Below are 24644 nucleotides of genomic sequence, written 5' to 3'. Positions count from 1 at the left end.
TTGCCCTAACAATTTCAAGGCATGCCCTTTCTTTTCCTTCATTCAAACCTGTTCAGTTCGAACCATTAATACCTGTAGAATTCCGAGATTAAGATAAACAAATCAATGTGCAAGATAATACTCATACATTCTGCTTTAACTCATTTAGATCATGGTGACACATACTTCACTTACGTATTATCGACAGTTGTTTGGTTAACCAATTGTAATACAGTTTTAACATTCCATTCCCTGAATATATGGTCTTTCAGTCCTATCTTTGTAAGATCATGGTCTTTCCTCAATTAAGTCTATGCACTCGCAAGCTTAGAATCTTGCCTTCATCACTTTGTAATATGATATGGTGACCCTTTGCAAACACGAAATGTTTATATGTAGTCTCATCAGCCGTGAAACACACTTAGTTGTTTCTAATAAACCAGAACCAATTTCTTACGTTTATCAAGCTCTGTTCACGAACATTTAACTACAAACTTGAGACGTCTATAGTGCAGGTGATCCGACGAGACTGAGATTCATGAATTTCTATTTCATCAGTCAATATATTAGCAAGAAATGTGCTGACAAACTAGCTTAGCTTATACTGGCACAGTAACTAGGCAAATTATCACAGAGAAAATGGATGTTCTCATATAGTAGAGTCATACACATCTTCAGCTTCATTCATGTTTTATAAATTACAACTTGTTTATGTCAAGTAATTATGGTTTAGTTGGAATTAGTATATAATGTTAGTTTAGTGCAGACAAGCATGTAAGGCTTCTGATCTGTTGCCTGTTGGTCTGTACAACTAAAATCTAATCACAATGGTAGGTAAAGAAGACTAAAGAGATTAGATTAGGGACCGTTAAGGCAACACATGTGATCAATCAAGCCACATGATGTTGATATAATCAGAGTCCTACCACTTGCTTTAATTTATCTTACAGATGCCTAGAAAACCAATAATTAATAGATTCGGATCTTCCCCTCCTCCACAACGTACTAATCCTTAAATCCGATGCATTAAAAATAAGTAATATAACAGAGGAAAGGTGGGATTCCTACGTAACAATACACAAGTTATCCGATAAAACAAAAATGATGATTAGAGCATACTTTTCAACTTGACATTCAAAAATGAGAAAGATTGATTTGTAGTTTCGTCTACTGTCTTGACTAATTCGATTATTTTCAGAGCTTTAAAACCATGAAAAAGTAATGAGAATCAATGATGCAGGAAAACTTCTGATTAGAAAGTTATTTGAAACATCACTCACTTGACAGACTGTAATGGGTTTTCGAAAGCTAGGGAAACAACTAATCTTCACACAGAACTCTGAAACCCGGCCATGATACTACTAAATGAAGTTCACACAATAACATAAAATTACTCACAGAATTAGTAATGTACATATAAAACTCTAAAGTTAATTCTCAGATACCAAGTAGTACTAGGCTTTAAGTCATTTTCAGGCTTAGAACTGGGAACATCCAAGGGGGCTGCTGTAGTCTATCTTGTTCCATATCAGAACTGTTTCTTCTCCCGCTCAAAAAACTCGGGTTCGAATTAGATACCTCAACAAGTCCCCATTTTTGCGCTGTTAATTCCTCTGTTCTCCTATCTGTCATTCTCTGAATCTTGGAATCTGTCCTCTTTATATCGCTAGAGCCAGTCGAAGAAGAAGAAAAACTGAGCCCAGAATCTGAAGTAGTCCTTGGTGTCTCGGCTGCTTTTCTTCTTGGATAATAATTTGACGGGCCTAATGTCAGCTCAATCTCACTCTCAACTCCCACCTCTGGCGCACCAATCTTTTCTTCAGCAGGCTGTTCCAAATCAAGTACCTGCACTGCTGGTTGACGCATATCATGTGAAAAGTTCATGTACTGATCAACCTTTTCTTCGTTACGTTTACTTTGACTTGAGACGTTCTTCATCAGCATCTTTTGGATTTGATACAAGCGATGGAGTTCAAACACCTGCAGGAATAATCTCGTATACATAAGCACCAGGATAGGCGTTTTACTAATCCAAAATAGATAACATACATTTGGAAAAACACAACACACACACACTCACCTGCTCTTTGAACATTTCTTCCTGCCTCAACATTGCCATCTTCATGCATTCCTTGTCATATGGATTCAAAACCTTGTCCATCTCGTATGCACTAATCAATTTAATATCGAATACAGCTAGCTGCCTAAGAAAGAAAATTGAAAACGATTTCAGAAGAATGAGACTTGTAATCACTAGACAACAATGAGTGCTGGAGACATATTTTGTACAACAGTGAGAAACTTTTACTTGACATATTTATGTTTTGAGACCACAAGTCTAGTTATTTTCACCATCAAATATCTTAGGACCTGGTAATAATGGTATCATATTCAGCTGCAAATTTCTAATATAGCTCATAACTTGGCCCCCCTGTACCCTAGTAGTAGTTTTTATTTGTCCACATATATATGGCACAGATATTTTATTTGTGGCTCATCTTTACTGATTAAACACTTGCAATAATAGCGCATGCGCATGTATATGGAGCCCTGGATTATGATAGGGATGAGGCTGTCTTCTTCTTCACAGTAGTCGACAATTTAATTACATTTAGTTGAAGGATTTTCAAGATGATCAAATTATACTCATAGTTCAAGATAGTTAATTAATATATCAATTCTAATTCTAAGAAAATATTGGTAAAGCAAAGCATTCTGTGTGTACTGTAAAACCATGCAAGAAACTAGAAGGGAAGATAAATCAATGGTATATGTACTAACTGGAATGAAATTAATTGAAATCTATGTAATGCACAAGACAAATATCAGAGAAAAAGACTGAATCTGATTCTATGTTATTCACACACACATACACATGTGTGTGGAGTATAAGATGATCAGACATGCAAAAGGAGAGAATTGTCTGACCTGAAAGCACATGCAACTGAGGGGAGAAGATGGATCAAAAGTAGTGGCCTTGAACAAGAAAGGAAGGTATCAAAGAACTGATCGAGAAGCCTTTAAAGGGGGGGGAGAGAGAGATGAATACTACTTTAGAAAGGCATGATAGGTTTGTTTGAATGAGAAACACCTTGCCCTCACTACATGCCTTTTCATATAATAATACCCCTACAGATGAACAAGATAGAATAAATATATAAAACATGAACAAGAAATGAAGATTCTCTTGTTTTTGGTTTTATTTTAAATTCTCCTTTTGGACACAGAAATAAAAGCATTAATGATATACTACAACTACATTTGAGGTTTAAGGCGTGGAGTAGCAAACAAATCCCAGTGCCCCAACAGCCAATGCAATTCAAGTTTTGTGAAAGAGATGCATCAGACAACTACAGCACTGCAGATATATTTAATTGGATAGATTCATAGATATCAGATTTATCCATACAAGACTGCTCCAGTCTTATACTACTAGAATTACAGATGTGGATGAGAGGGCCTGGCAGTACTCATCATCGAAATAACAGCTTAGCATGCCAAAGTGAATCACATGCAACCACACAGTTTTTTATTTCGGGTTGAACAGTTTTCTCAATAATACATTACATTAATTTAAGCAGCCAGCCAAACAAGCCCCCTTCTCCTTACGTTTGCATTTTATATGTTGGCACAATTCATGTTTATTTTTAAGTACTAATGGTTTTTTGGTACGTTTCCTTTATGTGGGAATTTTTTCTATTTTATAACTTATCGTAACTACTATATATATATATACGTGGTTGTGCGTTGTAACTATTCGACTTTCCTCAGATTGTTCCACTCGGGACCAATTCATGTGGACCTTACGTTCTTGTTTAAAGATTGAATTTATAAATAAATGATCCATGCTACTCAGATGAACAGCTATTAAGAAAATTAAGCTGGGCATGCACGCATATATGTATCTCCTTTCATTAGTCACTACATCGAACGAGATTATTTTATTAGGAATTTTGTGTATGTGGTATTTACAGTATATATAAGACTTATGCATGAACCGCAGTACCGCATGCCATTATATAATTTTACTGGTGTTGATATTAGTATTGTTTTTTCCGAAACTAGACTCTGATAACTGTTTACACGTAATGACGGAATCAGAGCACAGTTATTACTAATATTTTCTATGAATTTCAAAAACTTGTAAGATCAAATCCAATCGATTTGATTATAATCGTAGGCTAAATTGGGATTTGCAAGACATCATCAATATACTTATATAAAGGAGAAGCGAGAGGCGTGTGGGTGGCGCCTCTCACATCGCTCCGTTCTATTTTTCTAATTTTCTGAAATTTTTGGATGAAAAATATCAAAAATTAGAATTATTTTTTTTAGTTTCGGCTATATTAGAAACAAATTTCAGAATCTGATTTTGTTTCAAATTATTTATGGAATATAGTAGCTTAAAAGTTTAATCTGATTTTGTTTCAGATTATTTAATTATGGAAAAGACAGATTATTTATGGAATATAGTAGCTTGAAAATTTTAATATGATTTTGTTTCAAATTATTTAATTATGAGAAAGATTAGCACACAAGTCTCTCTGCACCTATAAATACCTCTATAGGTTGTAGGGTTTTAAATCATCCAAACACAACCTCCTCTCTCTCAATACCACAAACCTACCTCTCTGGTGATAGTTTTCTTGCTCGACTTCTAACTTGGAGGTGTTATTATTCAGCAACGATAAATGAAGGCTGTTTATACAGTATTAAAAAAAATAAAGGTTGTTGCAAACAAACATAGTTATACACCGTTATATTGGAGTCGACAAATCCAAATACAAGAAAAGAATATAATCTTGACATGATATTGATAGGTTGATATCAATAAATTAACAGTGATGTATGCTTGTTGGTTATTCTTTTATAATATTTGTTTTGTTCATCGAACATGTTTGTTCTTGTTAATTTTTATATGATTTACTTTGTATAGAGGAAAAAATTATTCATGCAATATCTATTTGCTCCGTTCAAGCAACTTTTAAGAGGGTGGTTATAGACCGCTATCTCACACATTTAAGTTAGATGTTTTTGGGCACAATCAATCAATAAAAATTGGAGGATGGTGACAATGTAAGAACATGATTACTTTTAAAAAAAACAAATAAAATTAAGATTCGTCATACTTTAAATTTTTAATTACGTGTATAAATTTATTTTCATTTTTCACCTTGAATTATAATCCAATTTTGCAATTTTATATATTAGTATTGGTATTACATCAAGATTTTTATAATATAAATTTATTTTATCCTACAAATATTAATTTTGAAACATTAATATACTTTTTATAAACAGCCACAAAATTATTTTATTCTACAAATATTAATATTAAAGCATTAATATAATTTTTATAACCCGCCGCAACGCGCGGCTTCTCAACTAGTTATATAAATTTGCTGAACTTTTAGGATATTGTGTTTTAGCATCTCCAATCATTAAAAACCCTTAGCTAATATGTGAGTTGACATACCAAAGATAAAAAAATACAGTCAACCTCCCGAAAAACTCACACTCCAACCATACTTATTTGTCTGTAATTAACCGTACACTACAAGAAAAATCACTAAAAGCGACCACCTAAATGTTGGTGCTTTTAGTTAAAAGCGACCGTAAGGGGTCGCTTTTGATTAAAAGCCACTGAAATCATGTAGTAGCTTTTAAGGGGTCGCTAACCTCCTATAGATGACTATATCTGTAGGCAGATTGCAAATCATTTATCACCGTATTAAACTGATATATTTTATTTTAATAATATACTATTTTTAAACTAAAGGTATTTTAATTATCTATTATTTTAACAAAATAATGCGGAATATTTAGATTGGATTTCGGAACAAATAAATGCATGCAGAGTTGCATACGACTACGAGTATCCCAAGGCATTACGAGGCTCGATGTACGAGAGAAGGCAGAGGGAGAGGGACATAGACGAGAGACATGAAGCACGCCTTGCCGGCAGAAGAAGCTGCACCAGAATGGTGCTAGGTGGGTCCGCGAAGTGTGTGATCCATGGCCTGGCCTTGCACTGGACCTGGTCTCTAGAGCTGTTTACGAACCGAGCCGAGCCGAGTTTTGACCGAACCGAGCCGAGCTTTAATTTTTTTTCTGACGAGCCGAGCCGAGCCGAGCTTTTTAATCGAACAAAAATTGTGTTCAAGCTCGGCTCGTTAACTAACGAGCCGAACACGAGCTTGTTCGACAAATACGAGCCGAGCCGAGTCGAGTCGTGTCGAGCCGAGCCAGAAAAAAAATAAGGACAAACCGCTAGTTGACTCTTAAAATAGCTAACCTAATAATTTCAATTTTTTTGAAACTTTGTTTATATCACTAAAATGTATATATGTTAACATCCATGCAGTTGGATCGGTAAAAAATATTTTTTAAAATATTGAAACACTAAATTAGGATTAAACACTAGTTAGCGGTACTAGTCAAACTTCTACTTGCTTGTTAAAAACCAAATAAAATTATTATTTCCTAACATTTTGTTTACATCACTAAAATATATATATATATATATATATATATATATATATATATATATATATTATGTTGAATTCTGAGTCCAATAACATATATAAATTATAAAAAAATCCCGAAAATATTACATTTTTTCGAGCTTTAACGAGCCGAACTCGAGCCGAACGAGCTCGAGCCGAGCTCGAGCCGAACATACTAAAAGCTCGGCTCGAGCTCGTTTACTTAACGAACAATTTTTTGTGTTCGAGCTCGAGCTCGTTAACTTAACGAGCCGAGCCGAACGAGCTCTTAACGAGCCGAGCTCGAGCTTGTTCGCGAACAACTCGGTTCGTTAAACAGCCCTACTGGTCCCCCCTTCCCTTCATAACACCATGACGCTTGTTCAACTAGGAATCTAGGATAAGATTATCAGCTCAAGTTTAAAATTATTGTTTCCATATTAGCTAATCTTATTATTATTATTATCAAAGGTGATGATCATATACATAATAACTTTGTTAAACAATATTCACATCATTTATTCCAACTCGTATATTTGTACAAGGTGGTGTTTGCTTTAGGACTGCATATATTTGCTTTAAACAAACATATATACATGCATTACACATATATGATTTGTAATTAAAACTCGATCAATTTCATTATAAGTAATCAATAAGAATTGATATCTTGACCGAGGGAGTATTGCTTCGTTGTTTTCAAAATTCTTTGTTGTCTGGCTTCTGATATGATAAAAGAGCGATTGATAAACTGCGATAAAATAATTGTAGGATTTATTTTATTATATGGTCATATAATACTATATAGTCGGTACTGTCAAGGCCATACATGTCGTCTGTATTTCTGCAACAATTGTTTGTGTTAACTCTGGCGGCATGCATCATGTAGATCACGGGTGGAATTTTTTAAGCAAATGACAGCGACTAACTATTACTATCATTACTTAATTAACCGTAGATAATGAGCTTAATCATGATGAAAATGGCATCATATCGATCACAGGCCGAATATTGCACATTAATTTCAGCAGTTACAGGAAAAACATCAGATATTGCATATGTTTAATGGGCTCGGTCCTTAATAATAGATAATTGCAATAAATTATTTATGTTATTTTATAGCGAAAATGTATTTGTATCAGATTTTTTTATATTCATCATCAAGAGGTATGTCACCAAATGTTACGCTCCTCCCTCAAAACCCTAAATTTTTATGTGACCTTAAAATAGCCGATGTTTCCTTTATCTGGGGCTTCCATTGGCTTTCGCGGGTAGAAAGCCGGCCCAATCTTGTCTTTTTTTTATTATTATTATTAGTTAATCTCTTGTTTTCTTCAATAAGTTTCCCATTTATTTAGATTTTGTTTGTTCTCTCATTCTGTGAGAGTTATTTTTATTTGGCTTTTGTGTGTTTATCATGTTCGTGATTTCAGATCTGCGGGATTTTCATGATGTTGATTCAGTGATAAAAGTTTGTATGGTGATTCATTTATGGTCGATTGCTCAAAACAATACTGGGAGTATTACAGCACGTACGTATCTCTTCAAAAAATCGCTTGGTTGCCTAGAAAGAAAGATTCAACGGTGATATGATTCTGCGTTTGTTCGATTTCAATTATATCTGTAAATGTCGTATGACTTTTCATTATTGAATTATTTTCCTTTTCAAAAAAAGAGTGAGGTATGTCATTATGATCTTAATTAGATTTTAAGCTTCTTTTGGCAAAAAAATAAATAGGATTTTAAGCTTCTTTGATATTCTGATTCTCGTATGGGTCTGATATTCAAAATTTAACTATACCAAGCAGTATTATCTTCATAAATGAATAAACACCGACATATAAACATATTCCTTCCGTCCTCTTAGGTTCCTTACGTTACTTTTTGACACGTATTTTGAAACCATAAAAGGTATAATTTCATAATTTTTTTAAACTCTTTTCTCCGAATAAAAATTTGATGTTTGGAATTTTATTCTAAAACAATAAATTATTTTTTTCATGAAATTATATTTTATAAAAATTTCAAAATACATGCAAAAACGATGAACGTAAATAACGTGCTTAGACATAGGGTATCTTGTTCAAGAGGGTGTACTGTAATTTGAGTACTTAGACAACATCGTTGCTTTCGTTGCTTTTATAATCTTGAGTACTTTAGTTTTTGTTTTTCAACAAGACATTAAGATACTAGTGAACTTCTTTCGATAATCTTATTTTTCCAAAACTGTAGATCTTTTTATCTTTTATTTTTCATATATTCTGTTCTCATACGAATATTATATTATTTAGCTGTCATATTTTATTATTGAATTATCATTCTCATAATCTCATATAACAAATATAATAGATAGGATAGTTTTTAGATTTAGACTTACAAAAATTTCATCCCACAAGTGGTTGTGGTCGTGAACTTGATTGCATCACATATCTTACATGTAGATCCTCCTTAGAAATAATTTTTATATTGTATATTATGTTATTATCAGCAGTTACGAGTATGCTCGTGTTGTCTTCGCATGGAATATACAACTTTTCTTTATTTTATAAATATCAAGTAAGAATTTAAGATAATTAATTTTCTTGATGTAACATTATAAGAATTGCTTTTTAAGTAAATATATTTATAAAATGCTTACGACTTTCGTGAACCAAATTTTGAAAATATCAAAACACTATATTCGTACAAAATGTATAGCAAAAAAAAAAAAAAAAATCCGTCGGTGCTTGTGCGCATTTTATTTAATCGTCTAATTAATATCCTCTCAATTGTTGATAGTATATTAACAAAATTATTATTGTTATAAAACCAATACTCTATAATTTATATATACATAGAATTTATATCGTTATAATTTTACATAAATTTAACATTCATACGATCATATCGTTCAATAATAATCACTATAGTCTATATATAATTACAAATCATGTTAAATGAGATATTGTCTAGCTTAACGAATTAAATTCTATATTTCTCATATATAAGTTGTAATATTAAATTCTTATTTTGATGATACATGATGTCTCGCTGATTTTTATTGCACTTTAAACTTTTGTTTCTTATTCATCACCTTATGACGATCATATTAATGGAGAAACGAGAACGAATCTAATTATTTTATACTATCTGGTACGTTTACGATATAAAGAAGTTCTTCAGATAATTAGACCACTTAAAAGTATAGTGGATTATGATTGATAAATGAATGAAAAGTGGGGTTGTTAATGGTATTAGATATATACAAATAGCAGGTATATATTCGAAGGTCAGGATTAATCAATAAGATATTGATTAGAAACTAACCGGAAATCGGAGGTTGATAAAAAAAACTAATCAAATTAAAAAATTGAATATTCTATAATTTGATAATTATATTTGATGTATAATTTAATTTAATTATATAATATATTATTTAAAATAATAATAATAAGTAATTGAATTTTAAAAATCCGACAAGAAAGGCACCTTTTTTTTGTATTTTTTTAATAAGAATGAATGGTCCTCTTTCCCTCGTATACGCTTAATTGAACTCAAAACATATATAAGGGTGATCTTTGTAATATATCATAATCTTGTCATGCTACATTGTTTTTCAGTTTCAATCATCTTGAATGGCTGAAGTCAATATATTATGATAAGAGGTACATGCAACAACTCATTTCTAGCAAACGAAATTATCTAATATAACTTATTCAATTTTTGATCCACAGTTACCATAATTGAAATGAAGACTGGGCTCATGCAAAATTAATTTAAAACATGTATGAGAAAGATTAGTGGAGATCACATACAACTTCAGAATTTACACACTTTTAGAGCGAGTAATTACTTAACAATGAACACTAACCAAAAGTAAAAATCTGCTTTAACTAATATGTTTATAGTTATGTCATGTATAATAAAACATGTTTTAGTTTATTTAAGTAGAGCACTCCAGGACTGGGAATTTCTTTCTTTCAACTGTCCACAAAGTCCAACGTACTATTATATATTTATAATCTTTCTAGGTTTCACAAAATATCACTCATTAAAGAGTATATTCTTATTTCAATATACAACTAGATATATTCCATCACAAAAAGTAACATAAATATATTTTGATTATGAGATGTAACTTTTTTCAATGTCAGCTAAAAACACGTTCTAGTTTTCATCTACTTCGACCAGAAACTTTTTGGGTTGTCACCTATAATTTGGTAAAAAACGATATGTATTTTGTGTTGGACTGCTAGTCCAAATCCAATTTTCATTTGAGGAGGATAATGTTATTGAGAGTTTGTTATATTGCTTCTGACAGTTAAGATTTTTCTAGGATAATCATGATTAAGTGAACCGTATAGAACTTAATTTAAATCGTCACATATTGTGAGATTATTAAGCAATCAAATAATCGTATACACCGCAAGATACCATTTCTCTTCATCATCAATATAAGGTCATCATACAATTATCTGAGATTTACATTCATAATTTCTGAAATTTTATTTTGTTTTCACACAAATAATCATTCATATCCCACTGACTTGACAACTTTAGATGTGTTAACTGTATTTTCAAAAATTTCTTTATTTTTAAGAGATAATGATTCGTAGGGCACACTATTTTCACAATTTCAGGTGTGAGAGGACTACTGATCCAAATAGTGTTTTTTTTTTAAAATTGCCTCAATAATGTCTCTTTTTTTGGCCAATTGTATCTATATTCTCCAATAGAATTTGCTTCACAATCCTCATTATCATTAATTAATCTCAAGTTCTATAAATATCATCGACGTCAATCCGATTTATGATTCCATTTTATTCTGGACATGATATAATATATCATGACATAGTATATCAAGATCTTAATATTTGTAAATACTTTTACGTGTTCTGTAATATAAATCATAACACCGATTTATATTACTGTATATTATTGTCTTTAGAAGATGTAAAGGCTACTTCAATTATAATCATATCACGAATTCGTAAAAAGAAAAAAAAAGAAAATCATATCACAAAGAAAGTAAAATCAGAGATGTGTGCGGACCTCGGGTCCAAGGCATTAAATGGGCTGGCTCGTTATGCTAATCCAAGTTTAGAATATTAATAAAGTTTCTTTTCTTTGCTAACCAAAAGCAAGAAAGCACTAGTTTAAAGAAAATGAAAATGATGTACTCCCTCCGTCCCTCTCAACAGTGGAAAAGAAAAAGAAAAATGGATTAAATGATGGGACCTCTTGATTTTTAATTTATAAAAGGGTGATAGTGGAGTAAAAGTAGTATGAAAAAGAAGAAGGGAAAAAATGGTGGAACCCATTAACTATTTCAGAAAAGTTTTGTAATTTAAAGAAATGAGACGAACATCCAAAAGAGGAAACGGTAAAGAATCTAGAGTACAGAGGGAGTAATGTACTATTTTCTCCTCAAATGATCATTTGCGATTTGAATTTTACACGCATGCTTCATTTTCTAAATACTCTTCTTCTTCCTATTAAGAAAAATGCTGAAAATGTGATAAGCGAGGAGCAAATCTACAGCTTGGTGGTCACCAGAAATTTTAAGCCTGATTATGTGGAAAATAGGGAGCTCATAATCGTCGCAAGGAGAATATGTTGAGATTGAAAATGGCTTCACCATTCGTTTCGAATCTTGCACCGTGGCAGGATTTTGTGTCCTCTTTAAAAATTTGACTCCTCTTTTTTTTTTATCCTCTGTTATTTTCCACTTTTGAGTCCTTGTCTTGCATCTTGTTTTAAAGGTTATGCTACGTTTTCTTCTAAAAGAAATTAACATCTCCTCCTGAAAACTGAGAACTAAGAACTCTCAACCCCCTTATCGACAGCACTAGTCCGAGTTTTCATACACAGGGATTAGTTTTTTCCGATGAATTTTTTCAGAGAACTTGAAATATTTATCAAATAGTATAACGAATGTCAGGGTGCTTGGAGCATTTCAATTTCCTATATGCTACTCAAATACTTAGCTCCAAATATCTGATCAGTACTATACCACTTTTTGGTCTATTTTTAGCTCTCTTCGAAGTTAATTCAGTCGGTACCTTAACTAGTAGGGTCATCCAGTTTCATTATAGAGCAAGTCAGACAACTCGTGCAGCTGAATAACATTCGGTAGTCCGACCACACAGAATATCTTGATCATTCTTTCATGGTCTTCCATTTACGTGGAATGGGTAGTCAAGTCTTAAGATCCTTGTTGTCAATTTGCTTATTTTTGTGCCTGATCATCTTTAGCCCGAACCTGGCATCTGCCGCTCTGAGGCCAAACTACTATGCCAATGTGTGTCCCGATGTTGAATCCATAGTTCGAGAGGCTGTTAAGACAAAAATTCACCAAACCTTTACTACAATCCCTGGAACTCTCCGTCTCTTCTTCCATGATTGCGCAATCCAGGTAACAAACAGCTTATGATGGATAACAGTATTCGCAATCTGCTATAATGTCTTGTCCTAAACCATCAATTTGCCGATATTATGATGTCATCTAAACACATGCACATATGCACTTTGCTCACTTATAAGGTATTGCAACCTTTTAGAAGACTGGTGTGACTATTTTCAACATTTATACTTTGCAGGGTTGTGATTCATCAATAATGATTCAATCAAAAGGAAATAATACAGCTGAGAAGGATCACCCGGACAATCTTTCTTTGGCTGGAGATGGATTCGACACCGTGATCAAAGCTAAAGCTGCAGTTGATAAAGCTCCCGGTTGCAAAAACAAGGTCTCATGTGCTGATATTCTGACCATGGCCACTCGGGACGTCGTTTCCCTGGTTCGTAAATTAACAACTTAGCATACTGGAACCCCAATCCTGTTAAATTACCGTCTCTCCACACACATGTATAAAAAATCTTAATGTAAATCGACGTTTCATACAGTCTGGAGGCCCTTCATACCGCGTAGAGTTGGGAAGATTAGACGGGCTGATATCCACTTCTTCGAGTGTCAACGGAAGTCTCCCAAAGCCTACCTTCAATTTGGATCAACTCACTTCTTTTTTTAATACGCTTGGTTTAAACCGAAAAGATATGATTGCTCTCTCAGGTACCATCACAGAACACTTCCAGCTCTTAGATTCTGAAATCTATACTTGCAAATTAATAATTTATCTGTTTTGCAGCTGCTCACACTGTGGGATTTTCTCACTGCAGTAGATTTGCGGCGAGAATTTACAATTTTAGCCGGCACAACAAAGTAGACCCAGCACTAAACAAGTCGTACGTAGCTGAATTGCAGTCATTATGCCCAATAGGCGTTGATTCAAGAATAGCTGTTAACATGGATCCGATTAGTCACAAAAAATTTGATAACATTTACTATAAGAATCTTCAGCAGGGCATGGGGCTATTCACCTCTGATCAAATCCTCTATACTGATTTCAGATCAAGGCCGTTCGTTAACCTCTGGGCTAGCAACAATGCAGCTTTCGAACGAGCCTTCATCACGGGCATGACCAAATTGGGTCGCGTCCGAGTCAAGACCGGACGTAGCAGATATGGAAATATTCGTCAAGATTGTGCTGCATTCAATTCTTAGGGGAAAAAATGTGTCAAAAACAGTAATGTAAACTATGCTCATTGGATTTAATTTTACCCGTGATACAATAGTAGAGTTCAGTGTACACAATACTTGAGCAAATTTATCTCCTCCCATTGAAATATACATAACAATCTCTTCTTAATGCAGTGAGCAAGTCCGTTCTAATTTTCAATACAATATGGACCTCCATGCATGCCTAACCATAGAATTTTATATACATCCTTTTGATGAAGTACATCATTTTCCACAAAAAAATATATCTCACGTAAATTAATCTGTAATGGACACGACTGTATGTCTGTTATAGTAAATATTAGGCCGCACCAGTTGAATAAGTGATAACAGAGGGCCACATAAAAAAGAGACACAGAGAGGAAATCGTTTATACTTTCTTTAGTCAATTTTGGGATACGAAATAAACTAATGATTGGGTCTTATTTCCACTTATTTCCCAAAGCAAACAAATTTTCACACTATAACTTTGTTTACGATGGAAATTAAGCATTGGATTTGTAGTAAGTTCCAAATTAGGGATCAAATATTTCCGTCTGTTTTTCTCAAGCAATAAGTGAAATGGCTGCATGACAAGACTGTCGTAAATCTATCAAATAATAATTGTGACAGTTCTCCTAACAATGTAGCAGGAAAAGTAAGAGTCGATCCTACAGAAACAAATATGTCAAACAATGTCCAAATTTAACTAAACAAAGAACACAATAATATTTTGAGATATTATTCAACTAATTATACTAAAGCAATTTAGGATTTTATTGATTAATTAAAAATATCCAGAATTAAGTATCCTTACTGGCATGAATCAATGCAGTTATGATTCCCTTCCCTAATAAATCAGATATATTACTCAAGAGGAAAGATGCACCCTATAAAATATCAATATATAACCTTTTTCGAGTATAAACTTCCTAACAATCCATTTTACCTATTTCTATGAAAATTTTTATGTCTTTACTGGATAAATCACAACCATTATAATCATACTTCAATTGATAAATAAATATCGGTTCTAACAATACACATAATCATTACTGACATGTAATTGTTTTCTAGCTCAAATCAATAAGCAAGAGCACATAAGTAATCAACTAAGGTTGGGGGAATGATGCATATATCATAGCTAGGTTTCAACTTAATCCTAGATTATAAATCTACTCACTCATAATTAAACTAACAAAACACATTGAACAATAAAAATACATAATTAACTATTATTGAGAATTGATGAAAAGGAACCTTCAATCTTTAATCTTGGAGAAGAAGAAAAGTAAAAGTCGTCCTCTCTTCTTTCTCTATCACTGTGTATGTATCCCTCTCTAATCCCAAAAACTCATTGATATCTCCTAGAATTAAAGTATTTTAGGGGTCATTTGGGTAACTTAAAAAGGTGTTTTCTGCTTAAAGTAAATAAGTTGACTAGAAGTGAGAAGTAAATTAAGACTTATAAGTGATTAAACTGTTTGGAAAGAAATAGAAATCCTGAAACAAAAGTTAGCATTTTCAGCTTCTTATAAGTTCTTTTGACTTTTTACACAAACGGGTTAAAAAAATTAGAAGTCAGATTTTTATCGAAAGAAGCTATAAGTATTGATGCCCTTAATACTTTAATGAATTTACAATGCAGTCTCTGAAACTGAATATGATTCCATTATTTAAATTCATAATTTTGTTATCATTACAGTTTGTGGGCTGTTCTAGTTGGCTTTTGGATATTGGATCATCTCTGAATAAAAGAAAATTCTCTAAATTTTGCGTGGGCTGTAAGATTGTCAAAATCTGGTGTACAGAACTCCAGATATAGCCCAAACAGCGAAATAGTACATATAACCCAAATAAATCCGAATTTCCATCCAAATTTGAGTCCAATTAAGTTTTATTTTTTCAAATCCTTCCAACTTTAAGAATTTCTTGTACTCTATAATAAAACATTAAAACCTGTTAAACAAATATCCAAATCAATGCAAAATATAATTAAATATGAGAATAAAATCATCTAGAATATATATATAAAATATACTCTATCAAAATATCCCCACACTAAGCATTTGCACGTACTCGGGCAAATAAGCCAAATAAAATATTTATAACTAATTATCATTATTTTCCTAGATGACACGATTGCATTTTGTCTCGTGAGGGTTTATAGTGAATATACCTAAAAATCCAATTTTTTCTGTGAAGTCTCAAACATGCAACTAATACGAATGCAATCTAAATGAACATTGCATATACAATCATGAAAGTATCAACCTTGTCAACTTAATATCTTCTGAATATGCAACAATCAAGGATTTCATGTATCTCACATATTAGTCTTTCAAATCTTCCACTACAAGTACGAAATGCATCGTGTGTGCTTAACATGTCTCTAATGAAACGAAACAGAGACCAACAAACTTCAACAGAATTTTAATCATGAGTCGTTAATCAGAATAAATTCTATTAGAGTCGATTATAGCTTGGGGTCACAAAAGAACTTCTATGCCTCTCTTATATTTTTCTTATACATTTTTTAAAATTTTTCTTCACATATCTGGTCTAAATCTAATTAAGGTCCAGGCACTTCTCAGAATAAGTGAGTTGTGACCAACATAAGACTTCACCGTCTTCAAAGAAACAAGAACAAGAGGACGTGCAAACATACTTGAGGCTTGAGAGGATAACATGATCAGGAGGTTCTCAACATGGAGCAAAGGTGTGAAACTAATTAAAATGCAACACAATTAACATCTCTCTGACCAAGAGCTAGTAGCTAGAAACTTTAGCTAGTCTTCTAGCTACTTGATATACGCCCTAATAGAACAAGTCACAGTTAACTAACAGATATTTAGTACTCTTAGCAACCCTGTTAGAGAGAGCTACATAATTAGCTGGACAAACACTGAACTAAAGAACACTGCTAGCTATCATCATCTTAACTAACTAGCTTGGTATCCAAGCAGTTGCAAACACTACATTATGTCCTTTCCATGTAAGCACTAAATCTTCTTCTTCCCTCTTTAATCCCCACCCAGCTGCATGCTCGTCCAACATGCTTTTCACTTCCATCACCGCTTCTTCCCCAAACAAACCCCCCCGAAAACCAGCGTTTCTCATCCGCTGAACCCACCGGCTTTTCGGCTCCAGTCTCTCCACTCTCTCCACACCCTCTTCGGCTATCACATTCTCTATCTTCCAGTTCATGTCCGCCTCGTACCACTGCCTCTGCTTGCTTCCCTGTGGTAAGAAAGTGTCGACGGTGTCATAAGGTATCCAGAGATAATTAAAAGCTGCCCTTAATCGAGACACCAAATTGTTGGATGTAAAATCGGCATCTTCATCTACTAACACAACCACTGTCGGGTCTAAACTCCGAAGCTCTTTAAGAAACATGGTCCTTAGAGATGAAACCGCGGTGTTATTAAAAGAAAATGGATTTAGGGTTTCTTCTGGAATGTAGTGTAGCATCATATGACAGTTTATGACCAACGCTTCGATACCGTTGTTGACAGGTACTAGGTTCTGAACTTTGAGCTGTTCAATAAATGAAGCGAAACCATTCGAAGAAGTGGAGGGAATCACCCTGAATTCGAGAATAACGTTACGAGACCTAGCGAAATTCACCAATTTCATCCCTAATTCCTCGTAGGAAAGATCGAGCATGGGCGGAACATCCTCCGTGGCACCCGCTACCGTGAGTTTGACTAATGGCGGCCCCTCTAGCCGATTCGCTATAGCGTCAATAAGCGTTGGAATTTGCATGCAATGTGTTAAGCTAAAGTCAATGATGTGAACGATTGAGTATCCTTCCACAGCGTCCAGTATAGCGGCGTTTGCTGCAGTGAATCCGAAGCGATGCCACGGAGTTAAGTCCACGAATCCGGTCAGCTCAATCACCGAAAACTTGTGCGTGGTTATATGGACATTAGCCACGGCGCCTGTGAGGATTTTGCAAGTTCCTTTACGCGCGGCCCGGGCTATAAGGGCTCGAAGGAAGCCGCAAGCGAGGCGCTGATTAGAATCACCATCGGACGGAGCTATGTTGTTTAAAACCCACAAGATCTGTTGAGCTAAAGTTGCGTCGTTGTTTTCTATAGCATTAGCACAGTGAACCAACATCTGTTCCATGCAATTGGCGTCGCCGAAACTCCCGATAGACTTTGAAGTTTGGAACCCGGGCCATTGCCGTGGTCTTACAATTTGGTTCTTGCTCATATTACTCGAAAATGAGGTTATTTCGTGAAGCGGCGGTGGAGGGGTTTGTGTAAATTGCATTGTATGCGATTGAATAAATCTCGAAAATAAATGATCTAGCGTTTTAGAGATAACGGGGACAGATGGGAAGAAAATGACTAGACTGGTAGTAGTACCTGCGCGTTGGGATTTGGAATATGATTATATTTTTGGTAATTTTATGGGATATTTTTGCAGATGAATAGGAGGACATGGACTTTTCAGCTTTTTCCAAGTGATTGTTGTTGTTTTATGGATGGAGCAAAAGGGACTGGTGAGGGCAAAGATATGTAGTCTAGCTTGTTCCAAATAAGATGAGTTGGTGAAAGTGAATATAGGGGCAAAGAGAATTAGCAGCTTTTGCAGGTGGTCATGTACATCTGATGAGGGCTGTCAAGAGAATATAACACAAGAGTAAAAACTGTGGAGTTACTATTATGGCTACAAACCATGATCTTGGGAAAAGAGATATGAATTTTGTTCTGCTTCTATCAATTGAGGGTTACATGTAGATGGGTGTGTCATGTGTGTCTATATATATATAGGAGTGATTTTGAGGAGGGTAATATGGATGAGTGGAGGAGGATCTTGTGTTTAATCTGATGGCATGTGTGTTTGCCGGCCGACTATTTGTCTTAACGTGATTGCGAGAGTTGGATTTTTTTTTCATAGGTAGCAGTTAGTAATCAAAATTAAGAAATGTCCTATCCATGTTAATCTTATGAATTCAAAATCCATATTATAATATCATGATTATAACTGAGCTTGAGTCTTTAATTTAATACTCGCTCCACCCCTAACGAGGACGGGACTCAACACGCATTTTAATACTATCATAAAATATAATTTGATAAATTATTTTAAATTTTTTTTTCTGAATAGAAATTGAATGTCTAAATTTTTTATTAAAAAAATCTTTAAAATAAGTTGTGAAACTATCTTTTATATGCGTCTTCAAATATATGTCAAGCAATTTAAGAAAATCGTAAGGAAATAAGAGAGACATAAGAAATATTTATTAGCTATCATCAGATTAATTGAACATGTCATTATTTATTTATCATCGATCGCTAATTTCCAAGTCTTTCTCGTGAAAAAATCAGTTGCAAATTCCTCGGATATCAAATTTTAGCTTATATATACTACAGTTTCATACAAATTACTATATGGTTAGCTTGGATTTTATACAAACTAATGATGATCGGAATTTTCAAGTCATCGACAAACATATCATAATTAGCCGGTTGAGTTTCAATCTCACCAAAAACTCCAACCTATTTGGTCATTAATCAAAAAGACGATAATTTATTTGATTACGGACCGATTAATCATCAATTCATAACTCGATAATTGATTTAATTACTGACCACTTAATCATCAATTCATAACTCATTTGAATGACTAATATTTGATTATTTAATTAATATCAAACAAATCCAAGTCTTCACTTACTAAGGTAAGGCTGATCCATGGTTTACACAACACTGACCGTCACATATAATTACAGCAAAATTATTCAATGAATATACAAGTGTATCCATTTGTAGAGAAGCAACCAAGTAGAATTCGAATTTGGTTTACTCGCGCGAATGGAGAGCTCACAAGCCACCATACCGCCCCAATCATGTTGATATGATTTTTCTGAGGATATGAAATAATTTTAATGGCTTGTAGCCTCTGGGCAGTGCATTATTTACCTTTTCAGAGAGCGCACAGGGACAGCAAGTATTTTGGTATCCATTAGTTGCAGAATCGGGGCATGCATGTAGGAGGATTCGAAGTGGGAGCAAAATTTGATTCGATCTCGTGAAGCTGGACCGAATTAATTCTATGCCAGTCGTGGTAGTAATTCAAACAAATATAGTACGTACGTGTAAATCTCTTTTCGTGGTCTTCCTCAGCTTGGTCCTTCCGAGGCAACCACACACGTGATACATTCTTACCCAAATTTACCATTACCCTACCTTAAATAGACCACTCGACTATGCCAAACCTGCTCTCTCAGATGCACTTTCTTATTATACACATATATCGTTTCTTACCCTTCATTAATGCAGTTAGTTTCACAATTTAAGCCTGCCTCTGTTTCTATGTTTTCGGTGACCAACTTGATACATTAAGCTCACAATTCAGTGATCAACTAGATAATTAACCCTTTTTGTAATATACAGAAATTTAGATACCCGCGCTAAAACCTTGATTGGGTCTGGGAGGACTGTCAACTAGGGGTTACGGATCGAGTTGAGAGAAGAGAAATGTTTCTAGGTTCCAACTTCCAATGAGAGGGATAGATTTATTAATGTTGTTAGGATTAATCATTCAACCACTAATGTTGTTTGTTTGTATAAGCTGTTATGAGGTGAATCGAGCTGAGTTGGGAAAGTGACCCTGGAGGCTGGAGTGCATGTATTATTACCTTGATAAATCCAATTTGATGATGCAAGTTCCATATGAGTACAAGATAAATATACTAAACTTCTCTATAAAACCACTTTTTCCTGTTAATCCTGTATAATTAATACCAAAAGGTGAGTCACTTTGTTAAGGTCATGTTTGTCTCTTGTCAATAATTAAACATGTCAAAATTAAAAAAATAGAAAACGCATGGAACTAAGGAAGAATAAGAGAAGAATCATATGAAAAGCATATAAGGAGAATGGAATAAGTTAAGGGTTGGGAATTGAATATTAAGTAGTTATAAATTCTAGGAGGATTCCTTAAGTTAGAGATACAAGGAGTAGAGGACATATAAACTGTGTATATAAGTACAAGCAATTTCTGGAATCTTTCGCTAAAAAGGAATTCTCTGTAATCCATGCACTTTGAATTTAGCTGTTTCAGACAGGGCTGTTTAACGAACCGAGCTGTTCGCGAACAAGCTCGAGCTCGGCTCGTTAAGAGCTCGTTCGGCTCGGCTCGTTAAGTTAACGAGCTCGAGCTTGAACACAAAAAATTGTTTGTTAAGAAAACGAGCTCGAGCCGAGCTTTTAGTATGTTCGGCTCGAGCTCGGCTCGAACTTGTTCGGCTCGAGCTCGGCTCGTTAAAGCTCGAAAAAAAGCAATATTTTCATAATAATTTCATAATATATATATGTTATTAAACGCCAAATTCAACATATAATATATCAAATCGATCATGAGAATATCAACTATAATATGGTACCATCAAAACATGCTAAAAATTTTATTTGGCTTGCTATTTTAAGAGTAAAGTAGCGGTTTGGCCTTATTTTTCTCTGGCTCAGCTCGGCTCGGCTCGACTCGACTCGGCTCGTATTTGTTCGTGAACAAGCTCGTGTTCGGCTCGTTAGTTATCAAGCTCGAGCTCGAACACACTTTTTTGTTCGATAAAAAAGCTCGGCTCGGCTCGGTTCGATAGGAAAAAATTTAAAGCTCGGCTCGACTGGGTCAAAACTCGGCTCGGCTCGGTTCGTGAACAGCCCTAGTTTCAGAAACAGCATCATTGTGAAGAGTGTAACCATGTGCTCAAGATACCTACGGTACATTATTAACTTTAAGTAATTATGTCTGTTATACTTTTATGCATTGCTTTGGATTGATTAAGGATACTTGCCAAGACATAAAGAAGCCAAATCATACCCACCCAATTTCAAATGTCGAGTCAAAGTGATACACACACTTGATATTAAGGAATGGCTCAGGTTAGCAAACTACTCACAAGTCTAGATATCAATATCACTTGTCTCATATAGAATGTATTTGTTTTCGCTTTGTAACAAATTGAGTTAGGTTGTGTTTTATAACAAATATGAATTCAATTGAAGTAATCAAAGAATTAATATAATTCCGTTTTTATTTTAGCTTTTAATATATTTTTGGATTTGTTTAATTTTGACAAAATCTAAGTTAAATTTCCTCTGCTATCAAAATATATCACCTATAGACGTTCAGAATTTTAAATAAAATTTAAATGTTCAAAGATGTTAAGAAACCTGTAGGTATGCCAGACGCGCATTACTATCTTAAAAATATAGTATTTCTTTGTTGTGTTCCACCTCGCACTTAATTGTGCGCATCGACCAGCGCGCCCCCTTGACACTCAGGGGGCGTATCAGTATTTGAAATATATTTTGACTTCCAATCTTCCAATTGGCGTCAAAGTTTTATTTAATTTATATAACTGTATCTTAATTAAATCATTCATGACCAACACTATACAAGTAATTGTATATATAAGGGAAAATAGATTTTTTTATCACTCAACTTATAGTATTTTTAGAAATTTGCCACCCAATTATATTTTATTTCCTTTTACTCACTAATGTTAGGTTTGGATATTTTTTTAGCCACCAACTTAGGTTCAGATTTGATTACTAGCATTATGATAATTTTATTTGTCACTAAACTAATTGTTTCTTTAGAAATTAACCACTCAACTATAATTTTTTTTATTTTACTCACTAATTTAAGGTTCATTTTTTTTGTCACTGAAGTTAGGTTTGGATTTGATTATTAGCATTACATTAATTTTGTCTAGCATTATTAAAATACAGTGGTAGTCTGTAATAATATTTTGATGATTTAGTATATGTTTGTATCTTTATATATAGTACTTTTTATGTCTCCAACGTCGTTACCTTGGGCGATAAGAATTTTACACGCATTTTATGGCTTTTAAAAGACTACTTTCATAAATAATTTTACTTTTGTCTTCCGAATAAAAATTCATTGTTTGATTTTTTACACACAAAAAAAATCACAAAAATAAGTTATGAAACTATATTTTATAAGAGTCTTAAAATACGTGCTAAGCAGTAGAAAAAATTGTAAACTAATGAGAGAGACGGAGAGAGTAATAATAATAAAATGATGCATTATAGAGGGCAATCATCGAAAATTAAGTTAACCTCTCTATTTATTTATCTTGAAAATTGTAATAAGATAAAGTTATTAAAATTTATGAAGATAAATTTGAGAGAGATTTTAGACTGAGCTAGTCTATTGAAACTTTAATAGCGAAAGATGATGCATCATATCACTCAATTACACTTTATCTTATCAGGGAGGGTGAATTGTTTGAAGTCATTGATTTCATATTCATGATTTATTGAATTTTTAGAATTCTAATTACGATTTTTTCTGGTTTTAATTTTTCATCGGCTCATTTTATATTATTATTGTTATACATAAAGATATAAACATACGACACATCATCAAAATATTACATACTATCACTATGTATAAATGATGGTACAAAGATCTCTTTAGTATATATTGCCTGAAGGCTTTTTGCACTGCTTTTTACTATTATGCCCTCCAGCAATTGAACGTATTTACAGTATTTGCCATGTTTCATTTTACTTGCACGTGCTATCCAAACTTTACGTACAGAACATACAGAACAGATACACACTTTCTCAATTCAAATTTTGAACTCTACTTTCCTCTTTTTTTATGATACAAGTAGTACTATCGTGGATTCTGAATTTTATCCTCCTCCGTCTCTTTCTCTTCATTTCCCTTTAGTATATCGTAATTTTAATTTTGTTGTATATGATTCTAAGTATTAGAACAATTAAACTAATATATATCAAATGGTAAATTTTTCAGATTCATCGAAAATGAAGCGCGTGATGAGGATCGGGTTTCAAAGGATGTGATAATTTCACTGACACTAAAGGTAAATAAATGTATAATTGTCTTTGTATGAATGCATGTAAGGTGTTTGATTAAAGTTCTTTTCAATTTTATTGTACTTTTCGAAAGCTAATATGCAAGTACATATGTGATAATGGTGATGATATGATTCAAATAATTATTATTGCGATTGTATATGAATATGGTAGTTGTTATGAAAGAGTAAATTTAGTTGATAATGAATACTTGAAAATTGCATATCAAGTGTATGATTATAGTTATGAAAGAATTTTTATTGATTTTAAGTGGTTTATTGTAGTTCCGAAAGAATTTTTACTGATGTGAAGTGTTTATACTTCTTATATCTTATACATATACAAGCGTGTTATGTTGCAATCATGTTTTACATTTTATAGGGAAACAGAGGGAGACCAGGATGGTGTCAATTGTAATGATTTTACTAGGACTGAGCTTGGTTGTGTGTGTATTCAGAAAAAAAACAAAAGAGGAAGAACCGGATTAGACTAATACAAGGAGGTACTATTTCATATAACTTTTTACTCATTACGTTATTGGATTAGATCCAAATTAGATCCAAATGCTGGAAGGTAAAATTATATATGTTGCGTCAATTAACTTCTTCTTTAAGTGCTCAATCATGTTTCTACGCTCTATAATTATTAACGATCGTATTTTAGATTGTTCAAACAGTACATGCTTTTAGTACTCATCAACCAGATGGCTTCTGCATTGTTCCGGTATATTGTAACAATGGGCAGGAGTTCGATTGTCTCAAGCACGTTTGGTTC

At 33.5% G+C, this 24644-nt stretch overlaps 3 protein-coding genes across 3 annotated transcripts; 1 reads left to right on the top strand and 2 right to left on the bottom strand.

Annotated features, from left to right (window-relative positions):
* Positions 1 to 1214: 1214 nt before the first annotated feature.
* Positions 1215 to 3207, bottom strand: LOC108213326 (uncharacterized). The gene is made up of 3 exons (XM_017385107.2): positions 2908 to 3207; positions 2060 to 2183; positions 1215 to 1959 (listed from the first exon to the last, which is right to left on the bottom strand). Exons 2-3 carry the CDS (start codon positions 2138 to 2140, stop codon positions 1441 to 1443), a joined length of 600 nt encoding a protein of 199 aa, XP_017240596.1. The 5' UTR covers positions 2141 to 2183; positions 2908 to 3207; the 3' UTR covers positions 1215 to 1440.
* Positions 3208 to 12184: 8977 nt separating this feature from the next.
* LOC108211599 (peroxidase 51) lies at positions 12185 to 14152 on the top strand. The gene is made up of 4 exons (XM_017383236.2): positions 12185 to 12858; positions 13043 to 13243; positions 13350 to 13515; positions 13592 to 14152. Exons 1-4 carry the CDS (start codon positions 12613 to 12615, stop codon positions 14005 to 14007), a joined length of 1029 nt encoding a protein of 342 aa, XP_017238725.1. The 5' UTR covers positions 12185 to 12612; the 3' UTR covers positions 14008 to 14152.
* Positions 14153 to 16710: 2558 nt separating this feature from the next.
* LOC108213457 (scarecrow-like protein 32) lies at positions 16711 to 18868 on the bottom strand. Its single transcript, XM_017385255.2, has one exon. It carries the CDS (start codon positions 18277 to 18279, stop codon positions 16948 to 16950), a length of 1332 nt encoding a protein of 443 aa, XP_017240744.1. The 5' UTR covers positions 18280 to 18868; the 3' UTR covers positions 16711 to 16947.
* Positions 18869 to 24644: the final 5776 nt, after the last annotated feature.

The sequence above is a fragment of the Daucus carota genome, chromosome 3 (assembly GCF_001625215.2).
Source record: "Daucus carota subsp. sativus chromosome 3, DH1 v3.0, whole genome shotgun sequence".
Lineage (NCBI taxonomy): Eukaryota > Viridiplantae > Streptophyta > Magnoliopsida > Apiales > Apiaceae > Daucus > Daucus carota.
Note: the sequence above shows the minus strand (reverse complement) of the source record. Positions and strands in the feature narration are given on the sequence as shown.

Bases quoted from the DNA above. Each gene is read 5' to 3' on its own strand.
- LOC108213326 (XM_017385107.2), bottom strand. From the start codon at position 2,140: ATGGACAAGGTTTTGAATCCATATGACAAGGAATGCATGAAGATGGCA. The intron at 1,960-2,059 runs GTGAGTGTGTGT...TTATTCCTGCAG, and splicing joins AAGAAATGTTCAAAGAGCAG to GTGTTTGAACTCCATCGCTT.
- LOC108211599 (XM_017383236.2), top strand. From the start codon at position 12,613: ATGGTCTTCCATTTACGTGGAATGGGTAGTCAAGTCTTAAGATCCTTG. The intron at 12,859-13,042 runs GTAACAAACAGC...TATACTTTGCAG, and splicing joins TCCATGATTGCGCAATCCAG to GGTTGTGATTCATCAATAAT. The intron at 13,244-13,349 runs GTTCGTAAATTA...CGTTTCATACAG, and splicing joins CTCGGGACGTCGTTTCCCTG to TCTGGAGGCCCTTCATACCG.
- LOC108213457 (XM_017385255.2), bottom strand. From the start codon at position 18,279: ATGCAATTTACACAAACCCCTCCACCGCCGCTTCACGAAATAACCTCA.